The 24,525-nt window shown below is 34.8% G+C and overlaps 1 protein-coding gene, 2 long non-coding RNA genes and 1 pseudogene across 3 annotated transcripts; 1 reads left to right on the top strand and 3 right to left on the bottom strand.

The window, feature by feature from the left end:
- Positions 1-5,592: 5,592 nt before the first annotated feature.
- On the bottom strand, positions 5,593-8,386 carry LOC120209623. Its single transcript, XR_005524420.1, has 5 exons — positions 7,997-8,386; positions 7,849-7,903; positions 7,680-7,753; positions 5,801-6,230; positions 5,593-5,705 (listed from the first exon to the last, which is right to left on the bottom strand). It is a non-coding gene; the product is annotated as an uncharacterized LOC120209623 (long non-coding RNA).
- A 1,754-nt stretch (positions 8,387-10,140) lies between these two features.
- On the bottom strand, positions 10,141-12,479 carry LOC120209590 (kinesin-like protein KIN-1). Its single transcript, XM_039208558.1, has 8 exons — positions 12,382-12,479; positions 11,425-11,842; positions 11,242-11,342; positions 10,994-11,110; positions 10,855-10,912; positions 10,663-10,760; positions 10,388-10,564; positions 10,141-10,311 (listed from the first exon to the last, which is right to left on the bottom strand). The coding sequence occupies exons 2-8, from the start codon at positions 11,543-11,545 to the stop codon at positions 10,141-10,143; spliced, it is 843 nt and encodes a 280-aa protein (XP_039064489.1). The 5' UTR covers positions 11,546-11,842; positions 12,382-12,479.
- A 1,608-nt stretch (positions 12,480-14,087) lies between these two features.
- LOC120209589 lies at positions 14,088-18,531 on the top strand (annotated as a pseudogene).
- A 1,286-nt stretch (positions 18,532-19,817) lies between these two features.
- Positions 19,818-24,005, bottom strand: LOC120209617. The gene is made up of 7 exons (XR_005524415.1): positions 23,878-24,005; positions 23,333-23,777; positions 23,185-23,239; positions 23,017-23,089; positions 21,139-21,569; positions 20,765-21,043; positions 19,818-20,028 (listed from the first exon to the last, which is right to left on the bottom strand). It is a non-coding gene; the product is annotated as an uncharacterized LOC120209617 (long non-coding RNA).
- Between the last annotated feature and the right edge of the window lie 520 nt (positions 24,006-24,525).

The following is a 24,525-nucleotide window of genomic DNA, read 5'->3' as shown; positions in this document are numbered from 1 at the left end:
AAAATGCTATAATTACAAATTTGGTTCTCAATATTTTATGCATTTTATAAATTTGATCCTAAATTTAATTTAAAATAATTAATCTTCTAATATGGAGGTGTTATATTATTATGGCATCTAAATCTAACTAGAAAACATAAAATAAGTTGTTGACATAGCAATTTTTAAATTTAAACTATACATATTCTTTAAGAACACTAAAATTGGAGGATTATTTATTTTTAAATTAAATTAAATTTAGGATCAAATTTATAGAGTGCTTAAGTATTGAGGAACAAATATGTAATTATGTCATTTTTATTAATGGACTCCTCACCATCATTGTTAAAAATTAACAGAGAATAGCTTGATTGAACCATTTAAAAAGTTAGATGGACTCTTTGATCAAATTAAAACATCGATAATCAAAATAATTTTTAACTATAGTTTAATGATCGTCCGTGTAATTTATCTAATAAAGACACCTTACTTTTCACTTTTTTTCTCCTTTTCTTGAGTGTAATAAATACTTTGCTAATCTGTCATTATTCTAATTATTAGCTATTGGTTATACACAAATTCAAATGGCTTTGTTTGGTGCTAAAACTAACTTTCCCGCTTGAAATTTGTTGAGAAACGGTTATGGCTTCACTTGCTAGAACATTCCTTAGCATCATTCTAATTTTCTCTATTTTTGGTGAATTTTTCATGTTTGAACGACGACCGAAAGGAAGGTGGCACTGTGCAGTCATGCGCCGATACCAATGATTAAGCGACAGTCACGCGCAGAATACAGGTTAGTGACGTTGGGTATTCTCGGTTGCTGAAGTGGAACTTTTTCTGCCCTTGGATCCTATATTTATCAATGCCTCCAATTAATTTGTGTTTGTTAACCAAGATTACCAACATGACATTTCTAGAAACTTATAACACCATTAATGCAAGGAGCCCACCATAAATGTTCTTACCTTCCCAAAGCACCAAAAGTAAGCAAAGTGGAAAGAATTGGAAGGCTCTGGAGGGTGATGGATGGATCTACCTCGTGGGTTTCTGTTGGTTTGAGCTTTTTAATTGTAATGGTTATATGGGTTTTATTGATATGTATACGGTTGATGGTTAATTAGGTTTGGGTTTTAACTTGTATGGGTTTTATTGTAAATTAAATTATATTAGGTGGTTGAATTTCGGGGGTTTAGGGCTTATGGTTAATTGGGCTATGGTTTTAACTTGTATGGGAGATATTATAAATATAATTTTAAATGTATTGGCCTGAAGGTTAGTAGGCTCGGTACTTGGGTTGGGGGTTTGGGTAAACAATTGTAAAATATAATAAATTATTAAATTATTAAAACATAATAATTTATAAATAAAACCATAATAAACTATAAAAAATGTTAAACCATTAAATTTTATTTAACTTAAATGTTTTTTAAAAAATAATAAAATAAATAAATTTTTAAATATTAATAAATCATAAATAATACTTTAATAAATTAAAAATAATAATTAAATATTAAATCTAGTGTTTAAGGTTAGGGTTTAAGATCTATGGTTCTGGTTTGGATTCAAGAGCTAGGGTATGGGGTTTGAGATTTGGGGTTCAATATTTATGGTTTAGGGTTTAAGGATCCTTTTTATAAATAACCGCACAAATTCCAATTTTTTCATTCTTGAATTCAATAATGAAATTCAGAATATTTAGCCATTTCCCACCCAGAAGAAAATGCATCTTATGAGTTAAAGCAACCAGTTCTTTTTCCATTTAAAAATAAAAATTCCACTCTTCTATATTAAAAAAGTATTCATTAATATATTTTAAGAGCATGCGTGAATGAACATGATATTATAAAAAAAATTAAACAAACAAAATTAATTAATTAAAAATTACCAATCCACTTAAAAAGAATAAAAAATATTCGAATATTTATAAATATCGAAAATATACTTTTTTATGAGTGTAAACATCTTCACGATAAATTTAAATAAACAAACATTTTATTTTTCTCTTGTGCCCAAGGTGTAATCATTTTTTCTGTGCTGATATATTATCAAAAATGGGCTTATTCTCTGGACGAGGAGCTAGCTGTTTTTGAGTCTCTATCGAATGGAGTTCTATCATTTTTGGATGCTGATCTTAGAAGAGTCTCTTTCCCTAAAAATTTCTATGTAACTTAGTCTTACGTTTTCTTCCACTTATAATAAAAAGAAAGATAAAAAATAAATTACACATTCGTATAAAATATTGTGGCCATATTGTCTTGATTTCAATCGTTGAATGCATGCAATGTTGTCTGGGTTTTACTTTTTAGCTGGCTTTCGCTTTTGTTTCAAACCACCTGTTCTTCTTTTCTTCATTTTTTCATTGTTTGGAACCTGGACTTTTCTGGGTATTTTTCTTTCCCTTGTTCCTTATCCGACTCTATTCTCCTCCTTTTGAAGCAACAATTTCGGGTGTATAACCTGAAGAGTTTTTGTTTTGGCAAGTTAGAGGAAATGAAGTGCTTTTTTATGTTCAGCAAGTAGGGATGGCAAAAAAACTCGAACCCGACGGGGAAAATCGAAAACCGAATTAAACGGATCGGGTTCGGGGATGATAAACGGCGATGGGGACGGGGACGGGGAAAACCTATTTATTTTAAACGGGGACGGGGACGGGGACGAGTTTGGTAATCCCCGCCCCGATTACCCGATTACCCGCCCCGATATCCGACCCGATAAATATTAAAAATAATTATATATATATATATATATATATAATATTAATAAATTTAATTTAAATAAAAAATATATATATTTATATATTTAATTTAAATATATATATATATACCTGGCCCGATTCTCGGCCCAATAACCGACCCAATACCCGACCCAATACCCGTTTAAATAACCGTTTATGCTAAACGGGGATACCCGTTTCCCCGCGGTTTTCCCTGATTACCCGACGGGGATCCCCGTTTAAATCCCCGCGGTTTTTTAAACGGGGACGGGTACTGATTTTTTAAACGGGAACGGAGACGGGGACCAATACCCGGCCCGTTGCCATCCCTATCAGCAAGGACAAATCAAAGAGCAAACAAAGGTATGATTTTTAAAAGACATCTATTACATTCTTTGAATCAGGCGGAGAAGAGCAAAGGGGTAGAGCAATATCCCACATCTACAGAAGTACAAAATGGTATTTAAAACAGAAGTACAAACCCATATACATAGCCTACAATAACCCATGTACAGGGCCGTAGGCCTATGTTGTGCTGTGGGACGGTCGGATTGGGCTCCAGGTTCACCACCTGGCTGTTGGAAGATATTAGGTTAGGTGGGCGGCTTTTTAGTCTCGGACTTATTTTTTAGGGTTTAGGGTATCTTTTACTCACCCCATTACTTTTGGGCTTCCAATTCCACGTTGCCCCACTCCCTCTAAGTTGGTCTTTTCTTTCCTATGCTTTTCTCATGTTTTATTTAAGATCACCTAAAACAGATTTTTTTTAATATTTTTTGAATTTGTTCCTCATCAAATTTTAAAAATAAAATTTTAATCATTAATATTATCAATCATCTTCTGTTAGACTCGCATTATGGGACGACTCATATTACTAAACCCAAATATCAATGTCACGCAATTTGAATGCCTTTTGTGATCGCTAAATATTAGACTCATCGATTTGTTTAATTATTTGTATTATATTTATGACACTATAATCGTATTTAAAATATTTTTTTTAATCTAAATTTTTGTACCTCATGTAATTTGTATTAAGAATATTCTATAATCCAAATATATGAAGGGAAAAAAATACCAACAATCCATAAAAATCACAAATGAATGTATATTCTGTGACCATAAAAAAGAATGAATGGAATTTCAAAGAAGAAACAGTCCATAAATTAACTTGGAATTTCTCAATGCATGTACATAATACACAACAAACTAGTAGACGGGTGTAAGCCTACCTTCTTTGACTGCCAATCAATCTCACTACAAAATTCTCCTGAAAGAAGCCGGACTCCTTACAGTTGATCACTTCACAAACAAGCTTGATGTACAATACACCGATTTAAGCCTACCTTTCTTTCAAGTGCCAATCAATTTCTCCGAAAAAATCTTCTCCAATAACCTGGCTTTCGCGTGACTAAAGCATTAACAGATAAAATTAACATTATACTGGAACGTAGTTCAATATTTGACAGGTTTAACGAAAAAATTTAGACCCCGAGAGGCTTTCCTTTCTGCAAAATGCAACATTAATCTTTAGCTTAGGGTTCGAAAAGGATACCTTCTAACGATGGCTGGAACTATGGTTGCATTTCAAATCCACTGGTATTAACAATATATATATATATATATATATATATATATATAACAGAAGGGTGAAAGGCTAACAATGAGTTGCTACACAAGCTATTTTAATATATAAGTATACATTACCAGCCTCATTCTACTGCTGACTGCTAACACCCCAACAAACATTCTCGATTGAATTCTCTTTACTCGGAAAACTGAGCATTCATTTCACCTATTTGTTGGGGAAGCAAACTTTCCACCATTTGGTTTTCCTTCTTAAAAAAACATGAAGTATACAGCAACAGGCCACTCTGCGTTCACTTTGACCAACCCTCCCTCTCTTTCCCTTTACATAAAAATATTCTGCCGTGCTTTTTCATTAATGTTTCACAAGCCTGCTGCAAATTCAGCTTTTTGCAACTCATCATCTGCGGAACCATAGAATTATATAACATCAACAATATTACATATAGTATCGGTATTAGTATGCTGTATCAATATATTCACACAGCTCACAAATGTTGTACACTAGTACGAAAATTGGGGTGGAAGGCAACATATGATATTATGCATCATATTAATAGTATTAGAAACAACATGCCAGACTTGGTCAATGGTAGCCCACTCTGTCCAAAATTGTTAACCCTCTCTCTTGAGTAAGGAATTATAACTCTACCAAGTAATAAGTGTAATTTATTTACCCAAAAACTACAAGCACCACAATGGTCACAATGACTGCAACATATTAAGTTATACTTGAATGCAAACAGCGTTCCAAAATGGCAAGCAAATGATAGTATATGTCGTTAATATGTGCAAAACATTGAAAGAGTACAACAATACCACTTGCCTGAAATTTTGATTGAAATGGTATTGACATGTAGCTATAGTATATATTTGAAACATCGAAATTAGCTAAGAAATATTACCTTGAACCTTCTTTATGTAAAATTCTTCAAGATCTTAACATAATGTAAAACTCACAACTTAGACTTTATGATATGAGTAAGGGTATCATCAAATTTTGTCCATTTAATTGTTAAAGTTGTGAATTGGAGGGAAGCATTCACAGAGGAAGCATAAAAAATAACTATTAATGCTGATTAATTTCATTGGTAACACGTGTATGAAATTTGTAACAAAAGAAGATTGGAGTATGTGCTTACCATAAATTACAATTGCATGCCACAGGACAGCCATATGATGGATAGACATGAGTAACCATTTCAAAACAGGGTGTAATGTACATGTTAATTGGAATCTTCATCTGTCCCTAAAATTAGGAGTCACTTTTCTAAGAATCTCTGCTTCTCTGGATATTTGAATATCTGAATGCCAAAAATTCTGATGTATAACTTTGAGAAGAAAGCGAGGAAGTAAAGCCACAATTATTATAAGCAAAATGGTGAGCCAATAGGTGGGTGACTTTGCCACATGGTAGATTGCCCTGCCAAATGTAAAAAATATAAGAAAAACATAAAATCAACACACTAAAACTTTGGAACTGAAGATCAGGAAATTATATTATGAGGTGAAACTAACCAGTAATCTGGGAAGATAGGTATAGAATCCAATACCACCATACAAGCACATGTGATAATTATTGATCCCCACACTGCAGCATGAGTAATGAATACCCAACGCTGAATGTCCATCGCCAAGTGTATATTAACAAGAATAACAACTGCTATAGTCCACAAACTGCCCATGCTCCATATATCAATTGAGCTCTCCTTATATGTGAAAAAAGGTATATAGAATAGAACAAGGCTCTGCCATAGTGTGTAAATCATTGTGATCCAAAAGAGTTGCAGATTATACGCATCATGTCACTTAGGAGTGTTTTATGACTCAAGTCATTGTCAAGAATGCCAACAACAATAGTAGGGACAGATGTATATATAACAGAAAAAATACACTACTCCAATCTGTTAATGCAGAAGTCGTTGAAAAGGCTGTGCAAGATATGTATCTACAACATACGAAAGAATGTATCGTGAAATCCACATCCATTAACTACAAATGTTACAGAAAAAAAAGTAAACAACTTGATATTTCCTGATAGTCAAGTGCCAATTTACCGCATTGATTTTAAATTTCTCATGAAAAGATTTACAAGTTGAATTATCACTTGCAATGATCTTATGATAAAATGGTCAAATTTGATTCAACATTAAGTTTGCTAACTTAATAGGTAGAAATGAAAAGCTGCAAACCTAAGTGACAATTTCTTTTGAACAGTGACCTCTAGGAAAATTACCTAGAAAATCGACCACTCTGGGAAAGATTAAACTCAACTTTTCAACTTAACCTCCAAGCATTCAATATAAAACAGCTACCTCACCACATAAACAATGTAACTTCTCCAAAGAATTGTTTTACAGTCGTTTTTGGCAATGACGAGGTAGCTTCCAAGGCAATGATTAAGCAAATAAAAATCAAAGAATCCAAGGGTGGGAAAGCTAAAAAGAACAAGTGTCCCTCGGTTTACTGAAGAAAGCTCAAGACACCAAGTGAGAAGCTCCTCACCGCATACATCCCCTTCAGATAAGGGAACTTTGATTCCGTTTTCTCCTATACTTTCCATTTTCCCACGCACAATAAAAACCATCTTTTCAATCAGACCAGCACGAGACAAAACATTGTTTCCTTTAATATATATCTTTTGTCTTAATCTCTCTCAGATGGTATCTAAAATAGTATCATACATGAGCGCAAAAATACTAACCTGCAGAACGAAACATTTATTTGTAAACATTTTTCTGCTGTTCTAGTTTGAAATTGTAATATATTGGGCAAGTAGTGCAGTAAGGATCATTGCACTTTCCTAGTTGCCCAGACCTCAGTAAATGTTCATTTTTACCAGACTTCAGATAGAATAACATCCGATAACATAAACACCTCTGTCCTAGATATATCATTTGTCATAACCACACTTTACAAGTGATTATGGGTATGAAGATGATGGAATTAACAAAGAATAACTACGTTCCATAGAAGGTTCAAGAATTCAAATTCTCTAGTGATGTAGTAACATTTTGTTTAGCTGAAAAACCAACCAATGAAGTCTTAGGAGAAAAATCAAAATATCATATGACTGCACAGAAAGAACTAGGGCCCCTCAATCTGAACATGATGCAAGATAGGGAAGAACAGAACAATTAAAGAGTGAGATGAACAATGGAAACACTCTTAGAGAAACATAACCAAAGACTTACAAACACTATATTAACTTCTATCTTTTGAAGACTAAACCAGACAAAGTATGATACTTTTTTCCTCGTTTAGAAAATAGATGTTGGATAGCAAAAATGGCCAGAAGAACAATAGAACCAAAAACAGAAATTTGGAGGGAATCCCTTGTAACTTTCACGTTGTTAACTCTTATGCAACAAAAGAACCAAGAAATGAATATGCACACCTTAGAAGAGATAATCTCGGCAGTGGCAATTTTGGCGAGCTTGACAATATAAGCGGCATCAATGTCCTTTTTATCTAGAAATGATGATCCCATAAATTTAACAATAAACGATTCAATAATAATCAAACTCCAGTATTCTAAATCAGAACAGAAGAAAAACAAAAATTACCCGACGGCCACCTCTAGAAATAGCAGAACAACAGTCAAGGACAAGGAGAGGATTCCTAATAAAGTAATAAAAACATCAAATTAGATTTAAAAAGAATAAAAAACCAAATTATATAAACATTGTTTCAAAAGAAAAGAAAGAAAGGTACAGAGGAGAAATGTCCTTAAGAGAAGCCATGGAGGCTTCTCTGACCATTGGCGATTCATCCGTCAGCGATGAGATGAGAACTCGAAGAAGCCATTGAAAATCAAAAGATTTGCGAATGAAGAATCGAAAATGGGAGAAATGGAAATCCCAGTAGATGGAAATGAATTCTGAGAAACAAGGAAGGTGACGACGAGAGCGGAAGGAAACACTCTTCTATGACATTAGAGAAGCGTTTTTTCTGGTGTAGAAGAGAAGCCCACATGGGGGGGGGGAACGCGAAGAGAATGCTGCTGATTTCGATGGGTATAAATCTGCTCTGGAATTCCTGGGTTGCCATTGCGTTCTCCACGAAGCTTCAGAAAGAAAGGAAAAGCCAGATTTTGTTTGCCACCTAAAAGCAGAGAGAAAAAAACCATTGCATATTCCGCCCTTTCACTTGTCCAGCTCTGCAAAGCGGGAAGTAATAACCATTGCAGAAAACCAAAATTAAAAGTAGAACATGAACAATTTTTCGGTTTTCAGGATAATGAAACCAAAATATTTTACCCGGAGGAAACTGGAACAACCCTCTACTTTTCAACTTAACCTCCAAGAATTCAACATAAACAGCTACCTCACCACGTAAACAATGTAGGAGCATCACCGGCGAACTACACTTGCTTCTGGATAGATGTGTGGGAAGAGGGCTCGTGGTGGAAACAAGACAAAAATTCATAATCCCACATCGTTGAGGAAATAAGAAACAATATGGTTTATTAGGATTATAAGGTTTTTAGGCTTTTTAGGGTTTATTGAGCTTCTAAGGTTTCGAGGATTTTTAAGGTGTTCAAGGTTTCTAGGTTATAAAGGTTCTAGGGTTTTTAGGGATTCTAGGGTCTATATGGTTATAAGGTTTTAAGGTTTATAGGGTTTTAAGATTTTTAAGGTTTTTACGTTTTTTAGGGTTTATATAATTTTTATAGTTTTTAGAGTTTCTAGGATTTATAGGGTTTCTTGAGTTTCTATAGTTTGTAAGGTTTCTAGGGTTTCTAGGGTTTCTTGAGTTTCTATGGTTTGTAAGATTTTTAAGTTTTTAGGATTTCTAATGTTTGTGTTGGGGTTTTAAGGTTTATAAGGTTTGTAAGATTTTTAGGGTTTGTAGAGTTTGTCAAATTTGTAAGGTTTGTAAGATTTATTGAATTTTTAAGGTTTCTATAGTTTGTAGGATTTTTAAAGTTTTTAGAGTTTATAAGATTTTTAGGTTTTGTAGGGTTTAGGGTTATAATTTATGGGCCTTTTTAAATAAAATGATTTTCTATTATGATTATTTTTGTCGTACTCAGGAATTCACTCCCAAACTTTTTAATCTGACCCTACCAACTTTTAGGTTTTGGGATTATCCACAGTGCAACCACCTTACCATACGACTAAGAAAATACGCTAACAATTTTGTTATTATTTTTTTTACAAAACTGGTAAAAAATATCTAAAATTTTATTATTTCTACCTAAAATATTAATTTTTTTTAACATTTCCGATAACATAACCAGTAGAAAAAGTAATATTTTAGGTAGCGCTTTACTTTAATGTCATTCTCTTTTTGTAAAATCATTCGAATCTTTATTACAACATTTAAAATGTATTTATAAATAAAGTAGGTTCCGATCTAATTGAAAATTTTGATGTTTAATAACTATTATTTTTTCTATTTTGATACACATTTTATTTTGTTTCAAAATCATATCTAATATAATTTCTCATATTTTATTTTGATACATATTAATATTGATACTTCGCAAATGTGAGACTTCTCATCTTAATATTAGATACAGTACGCAACATTTGATGTAGCAACATTTAATGCAAACAATATTAGTCCATTACATTGCTAGAAGGAATAGTAGTACCTGGGAGAAGGCTATAAATTGAATGAGCATCGGGAGGCCGATTTCGATGCAGCGACCAACCTGATAGTGAGTCGATAACAAGTTAAAACTACACAATGATATAATAGGAAGAAAATTTCTCATTAGGGTTCAAAAAAGCCTCGGGGCTTCTATATTATACCACAGGGAAGCCTCTGTCAAACAAGCCAAAGCCAACTAGTGCAATAACCGGAACCATTCCAAGGGGGTAAAAGGAAAACGAAAACAAAATACCACTCAGTTAATAGTTTCTCAAATTATGACTCTCCATAATTTTGATACAGAAACTCCATGTAAGATCAAAGTTGCACCTGGTGGAAATAGCCCACATTTGACTGTATCCCAAGATAATTTGTATGCTTGATGCTACTATTAGTGCACCTTGGACAGCTCTCATAGTATATAGAAATCTCTGCATACACGTAAAATATTGAACTTTACGAACAAAGTAAAAGATTTGGGGGAAATGATCATAGAATTGTACTAACCATATGGTTATCCTCAATACTCAGCAAAGAAGTATCATGAATTATTGATATGATGGGAACCATGAAGGCATAAGAACCGCCTACAACGGTAGGTAGTTGAGTTCCGAACAGTCTTTGTAAAAGTGTATTAATCCCTTCAACAAATAGCAGTGTCTGAATCACTCTTACTTTATCATCCTAAACCATCACAATGCCGAAATGAAAAAATTTCAGTAACAAATAATAAAAGAACAAAGAATAGTATTGTAATTCATTACACGTACAAAGTGACTTACATCAGTTCCTCCCATCAAAGGGACAGGAAAAGAAGGGATCATCACAACAGTTCCTAAGGCCAAAATATAATGCTGAAACCCCAAAGCTATAGCTTCTCCTGCTTCCACAAGCAAAAAGGGAGGGTTACAAAAACAGAACAAAAAAAAAAACTGCTGGAAAAGTTTAGGAGGGAAAAGAAGAAAAATGCTCACCCCAAGAAGGATCATTGCTGGCTGTTTCTTCCACCAACTTCTCAACCACAGTACCTTTCTGCGAGCAGATTAAACAGACAAAATCTTCTAAAGGACTGGAGGAGGATGAAAGCATAGGTGCTTAAATAACAGCCATTACCTCCGGATCATCTAGAAGCTTGAGACTACGGCAAGATTCAGAATTCAACAGGTCTCTAACATTCTCATTATAAATTTCTAGTCCCGAAATTTTAATGGTAAAATCTCTCTCTGGTGTCTGCAGCAATTTCAAATAGAGAACAAAACAATTGAGGAAATTACCCAACTACTCATATAAAATCCAAACTCCAAATCAAATTATGGGCAACAAGAAAAATAGTTAAGACTTCAAGGGAAGCTGAATCTCACATTCATTATATGCTGGTAGATGTCATTGACAGCCTTCTCTGTTATTCCTCTCATCGTGTATGTCTTCCCATTGCTGGTTTGGCCATATGCAAATATAGTAGCTGTACCAGAAATTACATAATTTCAAGTGTTCAATAAAGGGGAAAACAAACAATTAATAAACAGTCATCAGAATTGAAATACCATTTATGCCTCCCAAAGCAGACAAAGCAACATTCTTCACTCCTTCATAAACCGTTTCATTTACGCATAATGGTCCAAACACTTTATCTGAGCAAAAAACATTAAAAAGAAACCCAAACATCAAATTTCCATGAAACTTAAAACCATTGTGTGATCATCAACGCATTCCCATGCTACTTGATCTTTGGCCAATTGCTCCCTTTTACTTAAAGGCCTTAATCTTACAGTAACGACGATCTTCTCTTCCTTTGGTTTTGGGCCTCCAGGTGTTGTTACTGGTGTCTTGTCTATCTTGTTGCCTGGGGTTCCTGGAGTTCTAGTTGCCATCTTTTCTATTGTCCTTTGTGTCTTTCAGATTTGAAAAAACAACAAAAGTATTGCTGTCTTTCTGCTTAAATATGATCTGTGAAATTACGAACTGGAAATGGAAACAATCAGCAAAATATAAACAAAAAATTAGCAAATCTAGAATCTAAGAGGACTTAATTATGAATAAATCAGAAAACAAGCGGAAACATATAGAAAGTCAAATTGCTAAAAGATTAGAAGTTAATGAAGCTGAAAAATTAGTTTCGCTTTGAAGTATCAAAAATCCTTCAGAGTTTATACAAATCAGCTGGACAGGTAAGTAAAATATAAAACAATGCAAAATCGAAGTGGCGAGAAAGCCAAATCTTGCTAATTTTCACTACTATTACTAAATTAGTAAGAAAATTAAGTAAATCGAAACGCAATTTTTTAAAAAAAATCATTTGAGCGAATCGTACATGTTGTAGCATCAAAAGTTCTTTCTAATTATCTAAAAAAATGAAGCATTCGCTCACCGATGAACTTAATCCAGCTTATAAGTGGATATCAAAGTAATTTCCTAGAAGGGAAGTTCACTTCCTCCGATTATTTTCCATTTTCAACTCGAAGTTACCAAATCAGAAGAAAAAATTAAAATTAAACACTTACTCAAATCTTCTGGATCAGATCAAAGATTAAGTGAGACTTGCAGACAGTGAGAGGAGCGTACAAAGAGAAAAAATTATAAGTGAGACATTTGTCCACTCATTACGAGACCTGAGTCGAGAAAAAGAAAGAGGGGTTAGCAAAGTGAATGCAAGAAGTAGGAAAAAAGAATACTGGCCTTGTAATGTTAGGATCAAATCCTATCACATAGTAAGTTATGGCAACCCATATAGCACCTTCAAATACTGATATAGAAATACCAAGAAATGCTGTCGGCAACGAGAATGCCCATGAAGGATAAAACAGGCGGTTTCTTTGCTTGTAAAATATCGGAAGCTTATCGATCGTCAAGGGAAGCTAGAAAAATCCAGTGAAGGTAATCGTGTTAAGAGCAAAGAAAAGAGCGCGTCCATCTTCAAGTGTTCTGTGATGCTTTCTAGCTTGCACAAAGACGGTAGCAAGAATTACTGCACTAATTTGAAGCTGAAACAAAAGAGGCATAAGTTATGAAATTTTAAGTACTAGGCATCATGTTAGAAGCGTTTATGAAAAAGGGATAATGCTACTTACCTGAAATATCTTGAAAGCATGCAAGAACATATTTCCTTTCAACAAAATGAATTCTCTTGATAAGCAGGCTTTCATCAATTCGCTTTTGTTAGCTCCATATGTGTGGTTTTTGTCAAAGCTGCAGGATGATTCTTTGACCTGTCAAATGGAATGGCAAGCTGATTCTGGATGTCTAATCCTATGTGAAATGACTTGAATGCTTCAGCAAACTGATTGACCGAAATGAAACGATATGGTGATTCTTGATGAAACCAGTATTGTCGTTGATCCTTTCTTGATGTAACCTATAATGTGAAGAGGTAAAAGGAAATGCCAGTTGGTTTCTAGTTTTCAATAGAATGAATATAGACTCGGTTGGATCATGTGCTTACTTCTTGTAGGTAGTCTGCAATTCCTTTTTCTGTCAGGACATTTGAATCCCATCGATTCAAAGAACGGAAGAACGTATTCACGATGGCCTTGATAGATGATTCGCCACTCTATCAGCAACTGGGGTGTTTGCTTGTCCCATACAATAACAGACCGATCATCAGAACCAGATACAACTTTTCCTCTATCAGAACTAATGGCACTGATGGTTATGCGTAGCAAGAGTCGGGAGAAATGTTAAACAAACTTATGAAGAAGTAAAAAAATTGTAAGAAAAACATTTTACTGAAAAGAACAGACAAGTAAAAGGGTTTAAATGTCAAATAATAGAGACATTGTATTTCCTTTCAAAGTTGCCCTAAGTTCAGAACCACGAAGGCTTGGATCCTAAATATTAACCAGGACAAGATACAAACCAAAATCCTAACACTATTGAACTGAACAGAAATGAGCAATTATAAATTTTTGCACCAAAAAATGAAGCAATATTCATAGAAGACAAAGAAGAAACACAAATGCATTATTCCTAGACATGTGACAGTAGTAATTTTTCAAATACAATTTCAGATAACATAAACACCTCTGTCCTAGATATATCATGTCATAACCACACTTTACAAGTGATCATGGGTATGAAGATGATGGAATTAACAAAGAGTAACTAAGTTCCATGGAAGGTTCAAGAATTCGAATTCTCTAGTGATGTAGTGACATTTTGTTTAGCTGAAAAACCAACCAATGAAGTCTTAGGAGAAAAATCAAAATATCATATGACTGCACAGAAAGAACTAGAGCCCCTCAAACTGAACATGATGCAAGATAGGGAAGAACAGAACAATTATAGAGTGAGATGAACAATGGAATTAGAGAAACATAACCAAAGTCTTACAAACACTATATTAACTTCTATCTTTTGAAGAGTAAACAGACAAAGTATGATCCTTTTTCCTCCTTTAGAAAAAAGATGTTGGATAGGCAAAATGGCCAGAAGAGCAAAATAGAAGCAAAACAGAAATTTGGAGGGAATCCCCATGTCGTTGCTTCAGTCATATAAAAGCAAACACCACCAATGTAGAACATGAATTATGTTATTAAATATATATAAAATAAAAGATAAAGCCACTCACTGTACAGTCGGAGCTTCCATTAATACAGAAACCAGCATCTTCACGATGACCCATATAATAAGATCCGCGGAGGACTTAAGAGCGTGCGAAAATAGCCGTTGGAATGAGACTTCATCCCAGCAAACAGTCACAAAACCCCACCGTTTTTCTTTTTGAATTTTTTCAAAATTCCTTTATTATTACCTGACATTTGTAACGGTCGGATATAATACATCGACGGCGTTAAGCTTGAGGCGCCCTTTCTTATTTCTCAAGCTTTTCATGCTTATTTAAAAGGGGGAGTTTTTGTGGAAACCCATTGATGATAAATCTAAGAAACCCATTGCTCTTATGGAAGATGGAAAAGGGGGAGTTTTTGTCAGAGGCTTGGAAGAAGAGCTAGAAACTACTGCTAATGAAATTTACAAAATCTTGGAAAAAGGTTCTGCTAGAAGGTGCACGGCTGAAGAAGCCATAGAAATATTGGTTGGTGGCAAGGAAAACGCTTGGAAGATCCCATCCTCTGAATCCGACTCCCTCAACAAATGGGCCGGCAGTTCCGTTTCCGCATCGGCGACTCTCTCGGTAATATACGTACTAAACAAACTCCACTTTGTGACACTCTTCCTTTTTGCTTTTCTAAGTCTTTATATTACAGTGTGGAAATATGATAGTGGCCAAGACTCGGTGCTAGGCCCATTTTACTTCATTAGTGGAGCTAAGGGTCACTGTGAGCAGGGCCAGAAGTTGGTTGTGGTCGTGTTGTCTCCACGGCACAGCTACACTGGAATCTCTCCAGCGCCTTCTCCAGCAGAGATTGAGGGACCTGCCGTTGCTCCAACCAGCAATGGTTCAGGTGATGATTACTTCATTCATTACTTCAATTTATCATCTTCAATCGTTCCATTTGATTATAAGAATTGATTATATATATTAGAAAATCTAAAATAATTTGAATAAAAATATTAGAATTATAGCGTCTAACCTAATTGCTAAAACCTGAAATAAAATCTGGCTTGATTTTGATCTTAACCCGTCCATATATTCTCATTTTAATATTTATTTTAAGTGAATTCCTTCCTAATTATCTCAGGCCCAATCAAAAAATATTTGGACAACATAACTCTTGCAGCTTATTACTGAAATTGTCATTTTGTGTTATTTTCAAAATACATTCTTTCTTAATCAACTCAATTCCTGCTCACAAATTGAAGCCAATTTACTATGATTGATGACTATAATATACACAAGATGAAATGTCGGGTCAAACTCACAATTTTTTGAAAGTGTAAAGTCATGTGCTATAATTAAACTCATAAAATGTCATAAAAAATCAAATTAAAAAAAACCTAAGTATTTCTACAGATAGGCACGGGCAGGCGGGTTTTGTTCAGGGCTCAGGGCTCAGGGCTCAGGGCTCAGGGCTCAGGGCTCAGGGCTCAGGGCTCAGGGTCCAGGGTCCAGGGTCCAGGGTCCAGGGTCCAGGGTCCAGGGTCCAGGGTCCAGGGTCCAGGGTGTAGGGTGTAGGGTGTAGGGTGTAGGGTGTAGGGTGTAGGGTGTAGGGTCTAGGGTCTAGGGTCTAGGGTCTAGGGTCTAGGGTCTAGGGTCTAGGGTCTAGGGTCTAGGGTCTAGGGTCTAGGGTCTCGGGGCTCGGGGCTCGGGGCTCGGGGCTCGGGGTGTAGGGTGTAGGGTCTCGGGGCTCGGGGCTCGGGGCTCGGGGCTCGGGGCTCGGGGCTCGGGGCTCTGGGCTCTGGTCTGGGGGTCTGGGGTCTGGGGTCTGGGGTCTGGGGTCTGGGGTCTGGGGTCTGGGGTTCGGGTTCAGGGGTCTGGGGTTCAGGGTTCAGGGTTCAGGGTTCAGGGTTCAGGGTGATGGATGGATCTTACCTTCCCAAAGCACCAAAAGTAAGCAAAGTGGAAAGAATTGGAAGGCTCTGGAGGGTGATGGATGGATCTACCTCGTGGGTTTCTGTTGGTTTGAGCTTTTTAATTGTAATGGTTATATGGGTTTTATTGATATGTATACGGTTGATGGTTAATTAGGTTTGGGTTTTAACTTGTATGGGTTTTATTGTAAATTAAATTATATTAGGTGGTTGAATTTCGGGGGTTTAGGGCTTATGGTTAATTGGGCTATGGTTTTAACTTGTATGGGAGATATTATAAATATAATTTTAAATGTATTGGCCTGAAGGTTAGTAGGCTCGGTACTTGGGTTGGGGGTTTGGGTAAACAATTGTAAAATATAATAAATTATTAAATTATTAAAACATAATAATTTATAAATAAAACCATAATAAACTATAAAAAATGTTAAACCATTAAATTTTATTTAACTTAAATGTTTTTTAAAAAATAATAAAATAAATAAATTTTTAAATATTAATAAATCATAAATAATACTTTAATAAATTAAAAATAATAATTAAATATTAAATCTAGTGTTTAAGGTTAGGGTTTAAGATCTATGGTTCTGGTTTGGATTCAAGAGCTAGGGTATGGGGTTTGAGATTTGGGGTTCAATATTTATGGTTTAGGGTTTAAGGATCCTTTTTATAAATAACCGCACAAATTCCAATTTTTTCATTCTTGAATTCAATAATGAAATTCAGAATATTTAGCCATTTCCCACCCAGAAGAAAATGCATCTTATGAGTTAAAGCAACCAGTTCTTTTTCCATTTAAAAATAAAAATTCCACTCTTCTATATTAAAAAAGTATTCATTAATATATATTTTAAGAGCATGCGTGAATGAACATGATATTATAAAAAAAAATTAAACAAACAAAATTAATTAATTAAAAATTACCAATCCACTTAAAAAGAATAAAAAATATTCGAATATTTATAAATATCGAAAATATACTTTTTTATGAGTGTAAACATCTTCACGATAAATTTAAATAAACAAACATTTTATTTTTCTCTTGTGCCCAAGGTGTAATCATTTTTTCTGTGCTGATATATTATCAAAAATGGGCTTATTCTCTGGACGAGGAGCTAGCTGTTTTTGAGTCTCTATCGAATGGAGTTCTATCATTTTTGGATGCTGATCTTAGAAGAGTCTCTTTCCCTAAAAATTTCTATGTAACTTAGTCTTACGTTTTCTTCCACTTATAATAAAAAGAAAGATAAAAAATAAATTACACATTCGTATAAAATATTGTGGCCATATTGTCTTGATTTCAATCGTTGAATGCATGCAATGTTGTCTGGGTTTTACTTTTTAGCTGGCTTTCGCTTTTGTTTCAAACCACCTGTTCTTCTTTTCTTCATTTTTTCATTGTTTGGAACCTGGACTTTTCTGGGTATTTTTCTTTCCCTTGTTCCTTATCCGACTCTATTCTCCTCCTTTTGAAGCAACAATTTCGGGTGTATAACCTGAAGAGTTTTTGTTTTGGCAAGTTAGAGGAAATGAAGTGCTTTTTTATGTTCAGCAAGTAGGGATGGCAAAAAAACTCGAACCCGACGGGGAAAATCGAAAACCGAATTAAACGGATCGGGTTCGGGGATGATAAACGGCGATGGGGACGGGGACGGGGAAAACCTATTTATTTTAAACGGGGACGGGGACGGGGACGGGGACGAGTTTGGTAATCCCCGCCCCGATTACCCGATTACCCGCCCCGATATCCGACCCGATAAATATTAAAAATAATTATATATATATATATATATATATATATATATATAATATTAATAAATTTAATTTAAATAAAAAAATATATATTTATATAATTTAAATATATATATATACTGGCCGATTCTCGGCCCAATAACCGACCCAATACCCGACCCAATACCGTTTAAATAACCGTTTATGCTAAACGGGGATACCCGTTTCCCCGCGGTTTTCCCTGATTACCCGACGGGGATCCCCGTTTAAATCCCCGCGGTTTTTTAAACGGGGACGGGTACTGATTTTTTAAACGGGAACGGAGACGGGGACCAATACCCGGCCCGTTGCCATCCCTATCAGCAAGGACAAATCAAAGAGCAAACAAAGGTATGATTTTTAAAAGACATCTATTACATTCTTTGAATCAGGCGGAGAAGAGCAAAGGGGTAGAGCAATATCCCACATCTACAGAAGTACAAAATGGTATTTAAAACAGAAGTACAAACCCATATACATAGCCTACAATAACCCATGTACAGGGCCGTAGGCCTATGTTGTGCTGTGGGACGGTCGGCTTGGGCTCCAGGTTCACCACCTGGCTGTTGGAAGATATTAGGTTAGGTGGGCGGCTTTTAGTCTCGGACTTATTTTTTAGGGTTTAGGGTATCTTTTACTCACCCCATTACTTTTGGGCTTCCAATTCCACGTTGCCCCACTCCCTCTAAGTTGGTCTTTTCTTTCCTATGCTTTTCTCATGTTTTATTTAAGATCACCTAAAACAGATTTTTTTTAATATTTTTTGAATTTGTTCCTCATCAAATTTTAAAAATAAAATTTTAATCATTAATATATCAATCATCTTCTGTTAGACTCGCATTATGGGACGACTCATATTACTAAACCCAAATATCAATGTCACGCAATTTGAATGCCTTTTGTGATCGCTAAATATTAGACTCATCGATTTGTTTAATTATTTGTATTATATTTATGACACTATAATCGTATTTAAAATATTTTTTTTAATCTAAATTTTTGTACCTCATGTAATTTGTATTAAGAATATTCTATAATCCAAATATATGAAGGGAAAAAAATACCAACAATCCATAAAAATCACAAATGAATGTATATTCTGTGACCATAAAAAAGAATGAATGGAATTTCAAAGAAGAAACAGTCCATAAATTAACTTGGAATTTCTCAATGCATGTACATAATACACAACAAACTAGTAGACGGGTGTAAGCCTACCTTCTTTGACTGCCAATCAATCTCACTACAAATTCTCCTGAAAGAAGCCGGACTCCTTACAGTTGATCACTTCACAAACAAGCTGATGTACAATACACCGATTTAAGCCTACCTTTCTTTCAAGTGCCAATCAATTTCTCCGAAAAAATCTTCTCCAATAACCTGGCTTTCGCGTGACTAAAGCATTAACAGATAAAATTAACATTATACTGGAACGTAGTTCAATATTTGACAGGTTTAACGAAAAAATTTAGACCCGAGAGGCTTTCCTTTCTGCAAAATGCAACATTAATCTTTAGCTTAGGGTTCGAAAAGGATACCTTCTAACGATGGCTGGAACTATGGTTGCATTTCAAATCCACTGGTATTAACAATATATATATATATAACAGAAGGGTGAAAGGCTAACAATGAGTTGCTACACAAGCTATTTTAATATATAAGTATACATTACCCCTCATTCTACTGCTGACTGCTAACACCCCAACAAACTTCTCGATGAATTCTCTTTACTCGGAAAACTGAGCATTCATTTCACCTATTTGTTGGGGAAGCAAACTTTCCACCATTTGGTTTTCCTTCTTAAAAAAACATGAAGTATACAGCAACAGGCCACTCTGCGTTCACTTTGACCAACCCTCCCTCTCTTTCCCTTTACATAAAAATATTCTGCCGTGCTTTTTCATTAATGTTTCACAAGCCTGCTGCAAATTCAGCTTTTTGCAACTCATCATCTGCGGAACCATAGAATTATATAACATCAACAATATTACATATAGTATCGGTATTAGTATGCTGTATCAATATATTCACACAGCTCACAAATGTTGTACACTAGTACGAAAATTGGGGTGGAAGGCAACATATGATATTATGCATCATATTAATAGTATTAGAAACAACATGCCAGACTTGGTCAATGGTAGCCCACTCTGTCCAAAATTGTTAACCTCTCTCTTGAGTAAGGAATTATAACTCTACCAAGTAATAAGTGTAATTTATTTACCCAAAAACTACAAGCACCACAATGGTCACAATGACTGCAACATATTAAGTTATACTTGAATGCAAACAGCGTTCCAAAATGGCAAGCAAATGATAGTATATGTCGTTAATATGTGCAAAACATTGAAAGAGTACAACAATACCACTTGCCTGAAATTTTGATTGAAATGGTATTGACATGTAGCTATAGTATATATTTGAAACATCGAAATTAGCTAAGAAATATTACCTTGAACCTTCTTTATGTAAAATTCTTCAAGATCTTAACATAATGTAAAACTCACAACTTAGACTTATGATATGAGTAAGGGTATCATCAAATTTTGTCCATTTAATTGTTAAAGTTGTGAATTGGAGGGAAGCATTCACAGAGGAAGCATAAAAAATAACTATTAATGCTGATTAATTTCATTGGTAACACGTGTATGAAATTTGTAACAAAAGAAGATTGGAGTATGTGCTTACCATAAATTACAATTGCATGCCACAGGACAGCCATATGATGGATAGATGAGTAACCATTTCAAAACAGGGTGTAATGTACATGTTAATTGGAATCTTCATCTGTCCCTAAAATTAGGAGTCACTTTTCTAAGAATCTCTGCTTCTCTGGATATTTGAATATCTGAAGGCCAAAAATTCTGATGTATAACTTTGAGAAGAAAGCGAGGAAGTAAAGCCACAATTATTATAAGCAAAATGGTGAGCCAATAGGTGGGTGACTTTGCCACATGGTAGATTGCCCTGCCAAATGTAAAAAATATAAGAAAAACATAAAATCAACACACTAAAACTTTGGAACTGAAGATCAGGAAATTATATTATGAGGTGAAACTAACCAGTAATCTGGGAAGATAGGTATAGAATCCAATACCACCATACAAGCACATGTGATAATTATTGATCCCCACACTGCAGCATGAGTAATGAATACCCAACGCTGAATGTCCATCGCCAAGTGTATATTAACAAGAATAACAACTGCTATAGTCCACAAAACTGCCCATGCTCCATATATCAATTGAGCTCTCCTTATATGTGAAAAAAGGTATATAGAATAGAACAAGGCTCTGCCATAGTGTGTAAATCATTGTGATCCAAAAGAGTTGCAGATTATACGCATCATGTCACTTAGGAGTGTTTTATGACTCAAGTCATTGTCAAGAATGCCAACAACAATAGTAGGGACAGATGTATATATAACAGAAAAAATACACTACTCCAATCTGTTAATGCAGAAGTCGTTGAAAAGGCTGTGCAAGATATGTATCTACAACATACGAAAGAATGTATCGTGAAATCCACATCCATTAACTACAAATGTTACAGAAAAAAAAGTAAACAACTTGATATTTCCTGATAGTCAAGTGCCAATTTACCGCATTGATTTTAAATTTCTCATGAAAAGATTTACAAGTTGAATTATCACTTGCAATGATCTTATGATAAAATGGTCAAATTTGATTCAACATTAAGTTTGCTAACTTAATAGGTAGAAATGAAAAGCTGCAAACCTAAGTGACAATTTCTTTTGAACAGTGACCTCTAGGAAAATTACCTAGAAAATCGACCACTCTGGGAAAGATTAAACTCAACTTTTCAACTTAACCTCCAAGCATTCAATATAAAACAGCTACCTCACCACATAAACAATGTAACTTCTCCAAAGAATTGTTTTACAGTCGTTTTGGCAATGACGAGGTAGCTTCCAAGGCAATGATTAAGCAAATAAAAATCAAAGAATCCAAGGGTGGGAAAGCTAAAAAGAACAAGTGTCCCTCGGTTTACTGAAGAAAGCTCAAGACACCAAGTGAGAAGCTCCTCACCGCATACATCCCCTTCAGATAAGGGAACTTTGATTCCGTTTTCTCCTATACTTTCCATTTTCCCACGCACAATAAAAACCATCTTTTCAATCAGACCAGCACGAGACAAAACATTGTTTCCTTTAATATATATCTTTTGTCTTAATCTCTCTCAGATGGTATCTAAAATAGTATCATACATGAGCGCAAAAATACTAACCTGCAGAACGAAACATTTATTTGTAAACATTTTTCTGCTGTTCTAGTTTGAAATTGTAATATATTGGGCAAGTAGTGCAGTAAGGATCATTGCACTTTCCTAGTTGCCCAGACCTCAGTAAATGTTCATTTTACCAGACTTCAGATAGAATAACATCCGATAACATAAACACCTCTGTCCTAGATATATCATTTGTCATAACCACACTTTACAAGTGATTATGGGTATGAAGATGATGGAATTAACAAAGAATAACTACGTTCCATAGAAGGTTCAAGAATTCAAATTCTCTAGTGATGTAGTAACATTTTGTTTAGCTGAAAAACCAACCAATGAAGTCTTAGGAGAAAAATCAAAATATCATATGACTGCACAGAAAGAACTAGGGCCCCTCAATCTGAACATGATGCAAGATAGGGAAGAACAGAACAATTAAAGAGTGAGATGAACAATGGAAACACTCTTAGAGAAACATAACCAAAGACTTACAAACACTATATTAACTTCTATCTTTTGAAGACTAAACCAGACAAAGTATGATACTTTTTTCCTCGTTTAGAAAATAGATGTTGGATAGCAAAAATGGCCAGAAGAACAATAGAACCAAAAACAGAAATTTGGAGGGAATCCCTTGTAACTTTCACGTTGTTAACTCTTATGCAACAAAAGAACCAAGAAATGAATATGCACACCTTAGAAGAGATAATCTCGGCAGTGGCAATTTGGCGAGCTTGACAATATAAGCGGCATCAATGTCCTTTTTATCTAGAAATGATGATCCCATAAATTTAACAATAAACGATTCAATAATAATCAAACTCCAGTATTCTAAATCAGAACAGAAGAAAAACAAAAATTACCCGACGGCCACCTCTAGAAATAGCAGAACAACAGTCAAGGACAAGGAGAGGATTCCTAATAAAGTAATAAAAACATCAAATTAGATTTAAAAAGAATAAAAAACCAAATTATATAAACATTGTTTCAAAAGAAAAGAAAGAAAGGTACAGAGGAGAAATGTCCTTAAGAGAAGCCATGGAGGCTTCTCTGACCATTGGCGATTCATCCGTCAGCGATGAGATGAGAACTCGAAGAAGCCATTGAAAATCAAAAGATTTGCGAATGAAGAATCGAAAATGGGAGAAATGGAAATCCCAGTAGATGGAAATGAATTCTGAGAAACAAGGAAGGTGACGACGAGAGCGGAAGGAAACACTCTTCTATGACATTAGAGAAGCGTTTTTTCTGGTGTAGAAGAGAAGCCCACATGGGGGGGGGGGAACGCGAAGAGAATGCTGCTGATTTCGATGGGTATAAATCTGCTCTGGAATTCCTGGGTTGCCATTGCGTTCTCCACGAAGCTTCAGAAAGAAAGGAAAAGCCAGATTTTGTTTGCCACCTAAAAGCAGAGAGAAAAAACCATTGCATATTCCGCCCTTTCACTTGTCCAGCTCTGCAAAGCGGGAAGTAATAACCATTGCAGAAAACCAAAATTAAAAGTAGAACATGAACAATTTTTCGGTTTTCAGGATAATGAAACCAAAATATTTTACCCGGAGGAAACTGGAACAACCCTCTACTTTTCAACTTAACCTCCAAGAATTCAACATAAACAGCTACCTCACCACGTAAACAATGTAGGAGCATCACCGGCGAACTACACTTGCTTCTGGATAGATGTGTGGGAAGAGGGCTCGTGGTGGAAACAAGACAAAAATTCATAATCCCACATCGTTGAGGAAATAAGAAACAATATGGTTTATTAGGATTATAAGGTTTTTAGGCTTTTTAGGGTTTATTGAGCTTCTAAGGTTTCGAGGATTTTTAAGGTGTTCAAGGTTTCTAGGTTATAAAGGTTCTAGGGTTTTTAGGGATTCTAGGGTCTATATGGTTATAAGGTTTTAAGGTTTTAGGGTTTTAAGATTTTTTAAGGTTTTTACGTTTTTTAGGGTTATATAATTTTTATAGTTTTTAGAGTTTCTAGGATTTATAGGGTTTCTTGAGTTTCTATAGTTTGTAAGGTTTCTAGGGTTTCTAGGGTTTCTTGAGTTTCTATGGTTTGTAAGATTTTTAAGTTTTAGGATTTCTAATGTTTGTGTTGGGGTTTTAAGGTTTATAAGGTTTGTAAGATTTTTAGGGTTTGTAGAGTTTGTCAAATTTGTAAGGTTGTAAGATTTATTGAATTTTTAAGGTTTCTATAG

This window comes from Hibiscus syriacus, unplaced genomic scaffold, assembly GCF_006381635.1.
Source record: "Hibiscus syriacus cultivar Baekdansim isolate YM2019G1 unplaced genomic scaffold, ASM638163v2 tig00019423_pilon, whole genome shotgun sequence".
NCBI lineage: Eukaryota > Viridiplantae > Streptophyta > Magnoliopsida > Malvales > Malvaceae > Hibiscus > Hibiscus syriacus.
The sequence above is the reverse complement of the archived record's forward strand: the minus strand, read 5'-3'. Positions and strand labels throughout refer to the sequence as shown.

What these genes read in the sequence shown, in the direction of transcription:
- LOC120209590 (XM_039208558.1), bottom strand. Translation starts at nt 11,545, where the DNA reads ATGTTTGGGTTTCTTTTTAATGTTTTTTGCTCAGATAAAGTGTTTGGA. An exon ending in AGCTTCTAGATGATCCGGAG is followed by an intron (nt 10,913 to 10,993) that starts GTAATGGCTGTT and finishes ATCTGCTCGCAG; the next exon opens with AAAGGTACTGTGGTTGAGAA. An exon ending in CTTTGATGGGAGGAACTGAT is followed by an intron (nt 10,565 to 10,662) that starts GTAAGTCACTTT and finishes GTGATGGTTTAG; the next exon opens with GATGATAAAGTAAGAGTGAT.